Source organism: Electrona antarctica (assembly GCF_951216825.1).
Source record: "Electrona antarctica genome assembly, chromosome: 12".
NCBI lineage: Eukaryota > Metazoa > Chordata > Actinopteri > Myctophiformes > Myctophidae > Electrona > Electrona antarctica.
Genome location: NC_136793.1, coordinates 3,628,420 through 3,643,419, shown reverse-complemented (window position 1 = coordinate 3,643,419; position 15,000 = coordinate 3,628,420). Strand labels below are relative to the sequence as shown.

Sequence of the window (15,000 nt, the reverse complement as noted above, 5' to 3'; positions counted from 1 at the left end):
GAGGAGTCCAGCCGCGGTTTGGCCACGCCTCCCCCGCCCCAGGGAGACGACTGATTGGCTGGCATGATGACGACCGACGCTGTCCCTGAAATTAAGGGGTTAATAATAAATATAGCTGCAAGCAGCGATGAGACGGGACCCTTTAGGGTGCTTAACACCAACGATGGCGTGGACGTGAATACGCGTCTTCAGGGCTTTTTTATTGATCGATATGAAAACATCACACCTGTGTGAAGTGAGGGGCGCTCTTATCATCTCATGAACAACTGAATCATCCGATTGGTTAAAGCCCATTTGCTCGTCGACATGACGTGAATGTTCCCTTACATTGTCAACGGAATTCAATGTTTGTGTTGCCGCAAACTTACGTCATATTTGGCGGACATTTGACCTCATATCTCCTTTCATTGTCGATGGCAAATATTGAGACGTGTTGAGGACAAACAGCTGTATATTATATAGGCTGTGTATGTGCCTGGGGAACAGTAAAATCTGCCATATCTCCTAAAACCCCCCTTTTCAGACTCCATCATGGCCCGTAGGACTTGCCCTAGCCCCTTAGATAGCACTTTATGTAGACTTAGATAGCACTTTATGTAGACTTAGATAGCACTTTATGTAGACTTAGATAGCACTGGTGCTATAGCGTCATTAGCGTGGTATTAATACATGACCTTATCATGCCCCCACATCGGGCGCCATTTATTTATGTAGTGGTTTCCACCATTAAAGGTTTTAATCATAAAACCCCTACAAAGGTCACTGTAAAAAACAGCAACCTACCTGGTTATACTTCAAAACACTGTAGAGTAGATGGTTTCAACCCAACAAGTCACTCAAAGTCAATACTTTTACAATATCTCCATTACCATTATCCAAATTCATTCCTAAAATTAATTCATATTTGTACATTTTGGAAAAAAATAGCTCTTTTGCAATGTGAAATGCCACCAAATTCTTAATCAATTTACTTGTCTTCATGGCCCAACTTGTGAAAGCTGCATGCTTTCATTGTGAAGGCAAAAGTTTCTGAATGTTCTCAGTGCCTGCATATCTCTGCGTGCTGAAAATGGCTGATCTACAAGCTCACAGCGCGTAGCGGACGCAACGATTTGTGAGCTGGTAGATCAGCTATTTTCAGCACGGAACACGTTGTACGACGAAGAACATTAGGTCATGTGATCAGTGACATCACCGAGGTGTACTGCTACTCCAGAGCCATAGAGGGCAGTGGTTCCAAAACTATTTCATGTCAAGGACCCCCAAATTGACACTAATTAACCCACGGACCCCCATTTGAAAAGATATGCTACGACCCCGGGTCTATATGAATATGGGAGGTTGGAATATCAATATTCCTTACTCCAATATAACCTTCTTTTCCCTGGTATGTGGTGGCTTGATGAGAGAGTGATGTGTGCCAGGTGTGTCTGTGGAGGTGGGCAGAGAGTGAGAGAGTTAAGTGACTGTTTTGGAAAGTAGGTGGCGACTTGGAGCCTGGAGGCGGTGATTGGTCTTCGGCGGGTGGTGGAGGAGGATAACAGGCCACCTCTGTTCAGTGCCAGGCGTTTGAAAAGACATGCCAGGGACCCCCATTAGAAAAGATATGCCAGGGACCCCCATTAGAAAAGATATGCCAGGGACCCCCATTTGAAAAGACATGCCAGGGACCCCCATTTGAAAAGATATGCCAGGGACCCCCATTAGAAAAGATATGCCAGGGACCCCCATTTGAAAAGACATGCCAGGGACCCCCATTTGAAAAGATATGCCAGGGACCCCCATTTGAAAATATATGCCAGGGACCCCCATTTGAAAATATATGCCAGGGACCCCCATTTGAAAAGATATGCCAGGGACCCCCATTTGAAGAGATATGCCAGGGACCCCCATTTGAAAAGATATGCCAGGGACCCCCATTTGAAAAGATATGCCAGGGACCCCCATTAGAAGAGATATGCCAGGGACCCCCATTAGAAGAGATATGCCAGGGACCCCCATAAGAGAAGATTTTTACAGCTCTAGCAGTGATTCTCAACCCGTTTAGTTTCAAGGACCCCCCAGTTTGACATGCATTAGTCTACGGACCCCCATTCAATGGCATTTCTATCTCTGGGACCCCTGATATATATTGTAAAATCAATGTTAATTTAACTCTGAGAGGGTACAAAAATGTGTACACTCTCAGAGTTACAGACCCATAAGGGTCCATTTGGTTCCATTTGTACACTCTCAGAGTTACAGACCCATAAGGGTCCATTTGGTTCCATTTGTACACTCTCAGAGTTACAGACCCATAAGGGTCCATTTGGTTCCATTTGTACACTCTCAGAGTTACAGACCCATAAGGGTCCATTTGGTTCCATGTGTACACTCTCAGAGTTACAGACCCATAAGGGTCCATTTGGTTCCATTTGTACACTCTCAGAGTTACAGACCCATAAGGGTCCATTTGGTTCCATTTGTACACTCAGAGTTACAGACCCATAAGGGTCCATTTGGTTCCATTTGTACACTCAGAGTTACAGACCCATAAGGGTCCATTTGGTTCCATTTGTACACTCTCAGAGTTACAGACCCATAAGGGTCAATTTGGTTCCATTTGTACACTCAGAGTTACAGACCCATAAGGGTCCATTTGGTTCCAAACTATAATTTAGCTGGAGACCCCTTGGAACTCCCTCAGGACCCCTGGGGGTCCCCGGACCCGGAACCACTGCCATAGACAGTTGTGTAGATAAGGGTCCTCATTCACAAAGGAGAAATACGCCATAGTGTAACGGAAGCGTAAAGGTCATGCGTATAGATAGCGGAAAATCCGTCCGATCACGCTACGGTTAAGTCCCGTGTGATTCAGGGAAGCAGGTGTAATCACTTCATTTGTGCGTATCGCCGAGTGTATGCTTTCCGCATTTTTTCCAAGCGATTCGCCTGGTGTCGCCTGGTTTGATGGAACATCCACGACCATATAAGGCAACAGGAAATATCGAAATACGTCATCATAGACTGCACAGAGGATTCCCAAGTTTTAAATTATATACAACAGCCGCGATGAGCTTGTAGAGCAGTTAATTTTGACAGGCGGGTCTCTGCACGGACAGATCTTCAAGCAAACAGCGCGAGTTATATGTATATAATTATAAACGAAACTTGCCAACTTGGCACGCATCGCTTCACTCCTTGTTAAATGTTAGAACGTTAATAAGTTAACTGATGTTACAGTTACTTTCACATAATGAAAAATAAGTTAATTTGTACTACACGACCAAATGCTATATTAAAACTCGGCAATGATAAAAGGCCCGTCTTCTGCGGTGATTGATTCCCTGCCCTGCACTGTCGGATTTGGAAAGCAAATATATGGACATGCATGGACACAGGACATATTTTCTTGTGGGATTTGGACTTAAGGCTATATTTCATCCGATCCAATACGTTGTATGTTTCCTCAGCTGCAGGTAAGAGTTGGCGTCCGCATGTGATCAATATACATATTATAAATTAATACCACGACGCAAATGGAGGCAGATAGGTGCTTGCAGCAAAGGCATTTAGGCCTACGTGAAACTTTAATTGGCTGAGTCTCTGTCAACATGCTGATCAGCGAGTTACAGTGGTAATAATAATCATCATCAACAGCCTTTCTTGTCTGTCTGTCCGTCATGTTTGTGAACAAGCGCGAGTGGAGGTGAGCTGGCTTAAAACTATGATATGACTGGCCGACTTTCAAACACGCTGATGCCATTCATTCAAATAGGCTAATGTGGTCTTCTATTTTTTATATAGGGCTAATTCCCCCCCCCCCCCTCCCCACACACACCGACAGTCAGACTGACTCAAAGGAGCTCCATAACGAAACAATTTAAATAGGCCTATACTGCAGACATTACTACACGTTGGATTCGTACAGTGCAGAATGTGTATGTTCTTATTATAATTGTGAGTTTGTTTTTTAACATGCAGCGCGAGTCTGCGAGAGCCGATCTACAAGCTCACAACGCGTTGTAGGCCTACTGCGAGTAGAAGGCTGCCGAGTGAGCAGCCCCAATCGCGCATGCTAGAAATATCCTAATAAATAAATAAAAAGGTGTCGGGCTCGGGGGCAGTTTCTGTATGGGACTATAGGCTAACTTGCCTCTAGAATGCATGCATATAGGCATATAAGTGATACTTGGCTTTTATATAGGCTATCATTTTTTTATGTGCTGACCAATGGGACAGACACATGTGCCTACATATTTTATCTGAGGTTTGGGGACTTTTAATTGATTCAGCATGAAGACTAAAGCCTTCTTAATAAATCTACGCAAGCCGTACACGACCATGAGAGCTGGCGCAGCTTTTAGTGGAATTTCCGAACAAACAACGTCAGCGTCAAGTTCACGTTCAAGTTCATGAATTCCCACGTAATGTGGGAATCCACGTAAATGCCTGTCCGCTCACGCCCCGCTCACGTAACGTCACTTTATGAGCGTAAACGCCGTTGTGAATGAGGACCATAGTCACTACTACTACTGACCTGTAGCAGCTCTCTGATTGGAGGGTCCGGCTGGAGCAGCTCTCTGATTGGAGGGTCTGGCTGGAGCAGCTCTCTGATTGGAGGGTCTGGCTGGAGCAGCTCTCTGATTGGTTGTTTTGGGTGGAGAGGGACAGGTGGGGTAGACGGAAACAGTCCTGGTTGGAAGGAAAAAGGGGGGAAATAGGACAAAATCAAGTGAGGGGCGCGAATGAATATATGAATATGTTAATATATGAATATATAAACATATTAACATATTAACATATTAACATATTAACATGTTAATATATGAGTATATGAATATATGAATAGATTAATATATGAGTATATGAATATATGAATATATTAATATATGAATATTAATATATTAAAGTCTAACTCATGTTGCTACGATCAGGTGATGTAATGTTTGTGTTAGGGACAAAAAAACACTAGTTTCTCTTCATTGTGTTTTTAAAACAAACATTGAACTAAAAACAAACATTGAACCTGCAAATAGGAGGGGCTAGGGGAAGGGCTAGGGCCCCTCAATCTGAAAATATGTTGTTCCAGGGACCACAGGGACACCGTCATAATGTGCCTCATTACGTCATATTGTCTCTTTATTGTTAATGGCGTTTAAGGTCTCCACACACTGGGCGCAAATCTAATATTAAAGGTCTCCACACACTGGGCGCAAATCGGATGCGAATTCGGATTTTTAGCGGCGTTTCTCCATCGGTTTTCCGAAAAACGCGGCCGGTGTGCAACCACCTTTAATGTTTGTTTTACATCACCATTACATCACCATTACATCATCATCATTACATCACCATTACACCACCTTTAATGTTTGTTTTACATCACCATTACATCACCATTACATCATCATCATTACATCACCATTACACCACCTTTAATGTTTGTTTTACATCACCATTACATCACCATTACATCATCATCATTACATCACCATTACACCACCTTTAATGTTTGTTTTACATCACCATTACAGCACCTAATCAACATGTGTTAGACTTTAATATATTAGTGCTTTACATCACCATTACAGCACCTAATCAACATGAGTTAGACTTTAATATATTAGTGTTTTACATCACCATTACATCACCATTACATCACCTAATCAACATGTGTTAGACTTTAATATATTAGTGTTTTACATCACCATTACATCACCTAATCAACATGAGGTATACTTTAATATAGTAGTGTTTTACATCACCATTACATCACCTAATCAACATGAGATATACTTTAATATATTAGCGCCCCTCACTTCACACGGGTGTGATTTTTGAACATTAACTCATCCCTGGCTAAAGGACTCCTTTAACGTCTTTTTAATGAGATCCCGCTCCGCCAACAACGCCTTTAACGTGTTAATTAGCGCTCTAATTAATGATAAAACTATAAAGTTGGCTTACCGCTAATCAAAGCTCCCCTCGAGCGATAGCTCTGTGTTCCATTGTTTCCCCTTCAGGCTCAATGCATTGGAAAAAGAGCAAGGTGGTAGATGAGGCCTTTCTTTTTTTCAATTTATTTTTATCCCACGATTTTGTAACCCATTTTTCACCCCTGTATCAATTATCTAATGTGATCCTGGGCTGTACACACCCTCCGCCAACCTAGTCCCCATATATGGGGGACATGGGGAGAGCAACGGACTTGAACTCATGCTTCCTTCATGCCTGAGTGTCCAAGTTGCTCCTTTACACCTGACAGGGGGGAGTTTCCCTGGTTGGACGTAGCGCGTGGAAGGAACACGTTATTCCAACCAGTTCCTTTCCCATCCAGTTTAGAGACCAGAATTACTGCATGTTTTTTTTGTGAGGGTACCTGCCCTAGGGGACACGGGGAGAACATGTGAGGGTACCTACCCTAGGGGACACGGGGAGAACATGTGAGGGTACCTACCCTAGGGGACACAGGGAGAACATGTGAGGGTACCTGCCCTAGGGGACACGGGGAGAACATGTGAGGGTACCTACCCTAGGGGACACGGGGAGAACATGTGAGGGTACCTACCCTAGGGGACACGGGGAGAACATGTGAGGGTACCTACCCTAGGGTACACAGGGAGAACATGTGAGGGTACCTACCCTAGGGGACACGGGGAGAACATGTGAGGGTACCTACCCTAGGGGACATGGGGAGAACATGTGAGGGTACCTACCCTAGGGGACACGGGGAGAACATGTGAGGGTACCTACACTAGGGGACACAGGGGAGAACATGTGAGGGTACCTACCCTAGGGGACACAGGGAGAACATGTGAGGGTACCTACCCTAGGGGACACAGGGGAGAACATGTGAGGGTACCTACCCTAGGGGACACAGGGGAGAACATGTGAGGGTACCTACCCTAGGGGACACGGGGAGAACATGTGAGGGTACCTACCCTAGGGGACACAGGGGAGAACATGTGAGGGTACCTACCCTAGGGAACACGGGGAGAACATGTGAGGGTACCTACCCTAGGGGACACAGGGGAGAACATGTGAGGGTACCTACCCTAGGGGACACAGGGGAGAACATGTGAGGGTACCTACCCTAGGGGACACAGGGGAGAACATGTGAGGGTATCTACCCTAGGGAACACGGGGAGAACATGTGAGGGTACCTACCCTAGGGGACACAGGGGAGAACATGTGAGGGTACCTACCCTAGGGGACACGGGGAGAATATGTGAGGGTTCCTACCCTAGGGGACACGGGGAGAACATGTGAGGGTACCTACCCTAGGGGACACAGGGGAGAACATGTGAGGGTACCTACCCTAGGGGACACGGGGAGAACATGTGAGGGTACCTACCCTAGGGGACACGGGGAGAACATGTGAGGGTACCTACCCTAGGGGACACAGGGGAGAACATGTGAGGGTACCTACCCTAGGGGACACGGGGTGAACATGCAAACTCCACACAGAAAGGCCCTTTCGCCAACCCCGCCTCGGGTACGGGCACTGATGACGCGGAAGAGGAAACACGCCGCCAGCACCAACAACCTCCCGAGTGGGAATCGAACCCAGGACCTTCTAGCTGTGAGGCGACAGTAGGGGTGGGCGATATGGACAAAAGTATTATCACGATATTTTTCAAGCCTTATCACGATACACGATATTATCACGATATTTTTTTTGCGCGTTTTTGAGGGGCGCTAGCCCCTCCTATATACGGGTTTAATGTTTGTTTTAAAAACGCCATCGACAATGAAGAGAAATTAATGTTTGTTTTGTCCCTAACACAAACATTAAATCCCATTAACAATAAAGAGAATTTAATGTTTGTTTTGACACAGTTTGTTTTACATCATCATTACATCACATCATAGCAATCAGAGCGCCCCTCACTTCACACAGGTGTGATTTACAGTACAATGTAACAAAAAACTAAAATAAATACCATTTAGTAGACCCTCCAGAAAAACGCGGGCAAAAATATTATTATTATTTAATATTGATTATGCGATGGAATATGCAGGGTTTTATGTGAATTTATGCAGCAAAATATGATATATAATATAATCACTTTTGAAAAAGTGATTAACCTACACCCTATGGTATTGGTTCTCAAAGTGGGGTCCAGCAGTTCCAGGAGGTCCCCAGCTAAATTTATGAATATCATAAATATCTATTTAACCACTTTAATCATACACATTGGCTACTTGAAAATAGCCGATCTACAAGCTCACACACAATATTTTTTCAGATTGGGGTCCACAGTCAAATACATTAATTTAGGGGTCCTTGATTGAGTGAGCAGAGCCATGCAAAACGTCTGCCTTTCATGATTTTCAAGGCAAAAAAAGCAAAGCTTTGTCAACACTCTGCCTTCATTTACTGCTCTTCAAGGCAAAAGGAATACCTCATGTCCAGGGCTCCAGCGTGCGACCTATTAGGTCGCATATGCGACTTAATTTATTAAGGGTGATACTTAAAATTTAATGAGGTCGCACAGGTGCGACTTGCTGGAAGGATGAGTGGAGGAAAAAAAAAACATCCCGCAGTGCTTGCCCGTTCCATTGATTGAAAACATTGGACGTTCGCCTGACGCCCAGTGTTCAAAGAACGATCGTTCACGAAAACCCACAAATAAGCCCTTCAGACTTGGATGGTCAGAGCGGCGCGATTACATACAAAGTCAATTCAAAGACGAGAATTGCGCAAACGGGCAAGGCGCGACCTGCCGCGGTACAAACTGGACGAACCGAGGCGAATATATATTCAGGTCTGAACGCAGCTTATCCGACACAAATTAACTAATCTTTCTCAGCTGTACAATTTCACTGGAGCGCGCAGCACGCATATCTAACTGCATGATGATCAGTCATGATCTACACAGACAGCCGACTCCCAACCCAAACACTGAGTGAAACTTAGTAAACGTGTTGTTTGATTAAACATGTGCCACGAAAAATAGCTTCCAAAGCTTGTTATGTTTGCATCAAGGACGTAGACTGTGTCCATACCATAGGTCCATACATGATGATCGGCCAACAAAATACATTAATCTCCCTCCCAGTGAGTGAAGAGCACTGATGCCTGATTTATTCTTCGTGTTCCGTGCTGAAAATAGCTGATCTACAAGCTCACAACGCGTCGTGTCCGTGACGCGTTGTGAGCTTGTAGATCAGCTATTTTCAGCACGCGGAGATATGCAGGCTCTGAGAGCATTCAGAAACTTTTGCCTTCACAATAAAAGCATGCAGCTTTCACAAGTTGGCCCATAAAGACAAGGAAAAGGATTAAGAATTTGGTGGCATTTCACATTGCAAAAGATTTTTTCCAAAATGTAAAAATATTATAATAAGGAATTAATTTGGATAATGGTAATGGAGATATTGTACAAATTGTCACTTTATTAATCCAAAAGGTTTGGACTGCATTTAATTTTCAACACAAAACCTTAAACTGACTTTCTGTGTGTGGAATATAAATATTGCCTTTATTGACTGAGTGACTTTGTGGTGGGTTGAAACCATCTACAGTGTTTTGAAGTATAACCAGGTAGGTTGCTGTTTTTTACACAGTGACCTTTGTAGGGGGTTTTATGATTCAAACCTTTAATGGTGGAAACCACTACATAAATAAATGGCGCCCGATGTGGGGGCATGATAAGATTAAGATCATGTATTAATACCACGCTATACAAAGAAAGAAATGGTGCTACCTAATTTGTGGTGGCGCTACCAAATGAAAAGGTAGGTGGCACCAGTGCTACCTGTGAAAAAGTTAGTCTGGAGCCCTGCTCATGTCATTCCTTAGATAAGTGAAACTCCGGTTTATGTTGTGGTTTTACTCTCTCTATTAGGGATTTAAAATGTTATGCTTGCAAGTGTTGATCCCATCTGCTTCCATGGAATACTATAACGTTTTGCTGAGTTGGTTTGCTGGATACGTTTTTGAACGTGGCGACTGAGTTTACAAGGAGTAGGCTATCATCAATGGACGCACGTCGCATAAAGTAGGATTCACTTTAAATTGTCATTATGAAAGTTTCTTGAGTTTTGGCGGAGCTACATTATAGACTGAGCAAGGGAGGAGAAGACTGACGGAGTGTACAGCGCAAGTCAGCACACACACACACACACACACACACACACACACACACACACACACACACACACACACACACACACACACAGCGTGTGTTTTGCAAACTATGAAGTGGCTGTCGGCGAAACCGTAGGAGTTTGAAAATATTTCAAAATAATGTTCGTCCTTGTCCCTTACGGACGGAGAATCCGAAATAGTTCCATACCACTGCTGTACAGTTCTTTTTGGGAACTAGCCCTTCCTCAACCTCCACTCGCTCGACATCTGAGTATAATTGCCTGTCCATTTCTTTCGTCTTTCTTTACACATTATTCTGTGCGGAGCGCAGTGTGTAGACAAACTCCTGCAGTGCTTCCCTTCCCTCTCTGCTCAGAAGAAAGGGGCGGGGACTTTGGGAGTGCTTAGAACGCACCCGATCTATAAGCAAACAATGCCTTGCATTGCGGTGCAGTAGCGAAGCGTTGTTAGCTTGTAGATTTGTTATTTTTGGTGAACGAAACGGTCGTACTGCAGAAGTATAAATTACACATCATAGAACGTGCATGCGCTGCATCTGATGGAGTGAATTTATCGTGATGGAAACGATAACTCTAAAAAGCCGTATCGTGGAGACGTTGTATCGTCCCGACGATATTTATCGCCATATCGAACACCCCTAGGCGACAGCACTACCTGTAACGGACCCACAATGGAGGGTTCCAATTGTCACAATGTGTTGTCCCTAAGGCTTTTATTTTGAAAGGCTTTCTGTCCAAATGTCAGGTCTCAGGCCTTATTTTGATTGTTTCCTGCACAAACTGGTACTGATTACACAGATCAAGATCACCTGTGTGGTGCTGACACCCAGTATGGGGCTAGAAGGAGGCATTAGCTCATAAAACTGTCACTTGCCCACCTCGCTGGTAGAGGAACAGATATTGCCAGATTTGCCACAAGAGAGGAATGGCAAACATGGAGAAGTTTATTTGAGGAAGGGAAGGACGGACGGTCAGACCGCAAAGGAAGGACGGATGGCCCAAACGAGCCCTGGAACAGAACAGTTTTGCACAAGCCACTTTAGCACCGAGCTGGAAAGGGGAAAAAGGTGATACTTTTATTGTTTGTCAATCTTGTATGAGGGATACTGGTAATTAGTCTTATTGTTGTATGTATTGTCTGAGGGTTATTTATTTCTATATTGCATGTTGATATGATGGATTAAATATTGTATAGTTTTGTGATGTATATGCTCATGGATGTTATGGAAAATGTATTATGCCTTTTGATTATGGAATGTTATATTGATATAGCCTATATGTTATGTCCTTTTTCCAGTTTCTACGTTGGGTTCTGAATAAAGAGAAACGTCAAACTCATCAGTCGGCTTTACCCAATTATTATCCAGCCGGTCCGCTACAGTAGAAACTTTACCCAAGGACTGCAACTCTTCACCACTCATCTACACTGGAGCTCAAACTATGCCATCAGGCCTGCAACACATCGGACAGTCAAATGAATCTGGTGAACGGTTACATTAACACAAACGCTACAACTGCATGACAGAACATTACACGGTCAGGAGACGGAACATATATGGACATATTGTATATAAGGGTTCTTGAATTTAATTTCAGTTAATGGTTTACATGCAAAGATTATGGTGTTTTACAGTGAGATTGTAATACAGTGATTTAAGGTCCATATTTGTTTTTGTGTTGCATTTATTTATGGTTATTATATTCAAGGTCTTACATTTTATTTGAAATCTAATCCAAAATGGCAGACATTAGCATGATGGTGAATGAGTCAGATGACAATGCAGGTCTAGAATTTGTTGATAATATGGTAAAAAGGCTTCTCTGCTTATATGACGAGTGGAAGGTCATTGTACGCACAGTAAGAACGCAGTTAAAGTCAAAGTCCAATGCTGAGAGCGACCTAGGAATTCTAATTGAAACACTGGTTAAGAGTAAAGAAGACATTTCGAGACTATATGATGAAATCAGAGAATACATCACACCTGATATTGGGATAAAACGACGAGTTGAGGCATGTAAATGTATTTCAGAGGACATTTTGAAAATAGAATACAAGAGGTTTCTAGAGGATGAATTTAATGGAATCTTAGTGCAAAAACGGTTTAAAGAACTGCTTGACTGTGAGCCTCACTCCTTTGGCCCTCCAACACAAATCAATTCCAGATATGGCTGTCATTCTACACCGGCTTTGGTGGTAGCCAGCCATGTGGAGGCAGCAGAGCTTGCTGCAAGGAAAGCAGAAGTAAAGAAACGGAAGGAGCAGATGAGCTGGACGGAGCAGTTTGAAGCTGGACGGATGGAGCAGATGACATGGACGGAGCAGTTTGAGCAGGAGCGGGAGCAGCAAAGGAAGCTCCAGGCTGCCGCACAGGAGCGGGAGCAGCAGAGGAAGCTCCAGGCTGCCGCACAGGAGCGGGAGCAGCAGAGGAAGCTCCAGGCTGTCGCACAGGAGCAGCAAAGGAAGCTCCAGGCTGCCGCACAGGAGCGGGAGCAGCAGAGGAAGCTCCAGGCTGCCGCACAGGAGCGGGAGCAGCAAAGGAAGCTCCAGGCTGCCGCACAGGAGCGGGAGCAGCAGAGGAAGCTCGAGGCTGCCGCACAGGAGCGGGAGCAGCAGAGGAAGCTCCAGGCTGCCGCACAGGAGCGGGAGCAGCAGAGGAAGCTCGAGGCTGCCGCACAGGAGCGGGAGCAGCAGAGGAAGCTCCAGGCTGCCGCACAGGAGCGGGAGCAGCAAAGGAAGCTCCAGGCTGCCGCACAGGAGCGGGAGCAGCAGAGGAAGCTCGAGGCTGCCGCACAGGAGCGGGAGCAGCAGAGGAAGCTCCAGGCTGCCGCACAGGAGCGGGAGCAGCAGAGGAAGCTCGAGGCTGCCGCACAGGAGCGGGAGCAGCAGAGGACGCTCCTGGCTGTCAGAGGAGCAACAAAAGGAGATCCACCACTGCCAGACACAACAGCTAGGTCGGGTGCTCCGGATCGCAAAGAGGAAAAGGGCATCGAGGAACAGCTGGAGGTGAATGAGGGAGTGGCAGCAGTGAAGCCCAAAGACTCAGCCCAGCAGGGTGCAACGGCCGTAGCCTCAGATCCCAAGAGGCCAGGGGATTCAGTTGGCACTGGTGTTCTGCAGGTCGGAGGGGCCGAGCCTCATGCCATCCCTCAGAATCAAGTTCAAGCTGAGGGCCAGGCCCCCAAAGCAGTGGCTGCCAAGGAAGACACCCTGACTGCTTTATTAGCGACACGAGCAGCTAGAGGAGCACCACTGCAACAAGGACGACGACAACCAGACGAAGAACGGGCATCCCTGCCCAAACAAACCAAAAGGAAACCAGCCAAGGCTGGAAGGTTCAAGGCCCAAGACACTATGCTCATCAGTCAATGCTCATCGGAAGTCAGTGCTGAGCATGTTCTCATTGGAGATGGAGTATTTAAGGTGGGAGGAAAGGTGGGAGACAGACTGCACAGCCCCTTCCTACATATTGTATTTAGAATTTTAAATGAGTATGGGGTCACGTAAATTGACAAAAAATCTTTGTGATTATGCCAAGTTTTTAAATCACTATGATTTTGGTGGGAGTGTAACGGACCCACAATGGAGGGTTCCAATTGTCACAATGTGTTGTCCCTAAGGCTTTTATTTTGAAAGGCTTTCTGTCCAAATGTCAGGTCTCAGGCCTTATTTTGATTGTTTCCTGCACAAACTGGTACTGATTACACAGATCAAGATCACCTGTGTGGTGCTGACACCCAGTATGGGGCTAGAAGGAGGCATTAGCTCATAAAACTGTCACTTGCCCACCTCGCTGGTAGAGGAACAGATATTGCCAGATTTGCCACAAGAGAGGAATGGCAAACATGGAGAAGTTTATTTGAGGAAGGGAAGGACGGACGGTCAGACCGCAAAGGAAGGACGGATGGCCCAAACGAGCCCTGGAACAGAACAGTTTTGCACAAGCCACTTTAGCACCGAGCTGGAAAGGGGAAAAAGGTGATACTTTTATTGTTTGTCAATCTTGTATGAGGGATACTGGTAATTAGTCTTATTGTTGTATGTATTGTCTGAGGGTTATTTATTTCTATATTGCATGTTGATATGATGGATTAAATATTGTATAGTTTTGTGATGTATATGCTCATGGATGTTATGGAAAATGTATTATGCCTTTTGATTATGGAATGTTATATTGATATAGCCTATATGTTATGTCCTTTTTCCAGTTTCTACGTTGGGTTCTGAATAAAGAGAAACGTCAAACTCATCAGTCGGCTTTACCCAATTATTATCCAGCCGGTCCGCTACACTACCCACTGTGCCACCGTGCCCCCAGATGAGACCTTTCTAGGCCTTTTTAAGAGTTTTACATTTCAAATGGTGCTGGATAAATACAGCGACTGTGTTCAGTGGCTCAATAGCTCTTCCCCGTGACCCCGTGACCTCCCCGTGACCTCCCCGTGACCGCACATCTAAAATATGAACGCTTCTAAAGACTCTTATCCAGTGATTAGTCCGATCAGCGTGACCGGCTCCGCCATTGTTGTTTTGGGTTACGGAGGAGGCTCTTCTTCTACAGCCAAATAGAACGGTGGTGAACGGGTGGCGGTCGCTGAACTATCGGTGCCCCCTGCTGGCGGGGGTTGAGTTCATCAAAACAAGTGGAGGATGTCAAATAAAAGTGGCAATACCTGATTGGTCCGTAGGTGAAGGGGGAGGTCCTTTTCCCTAAGAGCCCGCCTCCTCTCGTGACATCACCGGTACCGGCACTCCAGCACCTCCAGGGGGCGGGGCACAGGCCTGTCAGTCACAATATTAACCAATCACAATCACAGCACCTGCAGGGGGCGGAGCCTATCTTTCAGGGGGCGTTACCTAGCCTCCAGGTGCGGGGCCTAGGCCTGTCAGTCACAATTAATTGTCAACGG

The 15,000-nt window shown here is 45.3% G+C and overlaps 2 protein-coding genes and 1 long non-coding RNA gene across 3 annotated transcripts in view; 2 read left to right on the top strand and 1 right to left on the bottom strand.

Moving 5' to 3' along the window:
- The window catches only part of ttll4 (tubulin tyrosine ligase-like family, member 4), an 82,157-nt gene extending 67,290 nt beyond the window's left edge, over positions 1–14,867 (bottom strand). Inside the window, exons 1-3 of the mRNA XM_079515633.1 lie at positions 14,764–14,867; positions 4,520–4,674; positions 1–85 (exon numbers count right to left, since the gene is read on the bottom strand). The exon at positions 1–85 is cut by the window's left edge and continues 174 nt beyond it. Of these exons, the coding sequence (XP_079371759.1) occupies positions 1–65 (65 nt within the window). The 5' untranslated portion in view covers positions 66–85; positions 4,520–4,674; positions 14,764–14,867. The remainder of the gene's footprint in view (positions 86–4,519; positions 4,675–14,763) is intronic.
- On the top strand, positions 10,759–11,430 carry LOC306933327. Its single transcript, XR_013791212.1, has 2 exons — positions 10,759–11,159; positions 11,390–11,430. It is a non-coding gene; the product is annotated as an uncharacterized lncRNA (long non-coding RNA).
- On the top strand, positions 11,831–14,339 carry LOC306933696 (uncharacterized protein; the record flags this gene model as incomplete). Its single annotated transcript, XM_079516006.1, has 3 exons — positions 11,831–11,899; positions 12,731–14,068; positions 14,299–14,339. The coding sequence occupies 2 exons, from the start codon at positions 11,831–11,833 to the stop codon at positions 13,595–13,597; spliced, it is 936 nt and encodes a 311-aa protein (XP_079372132.1). The 3' UTR covers positions 13,598–14,068; positions 14,299–14,339.
- Positions 14,868–15,000: the final 133 nt, after the last annotated feature.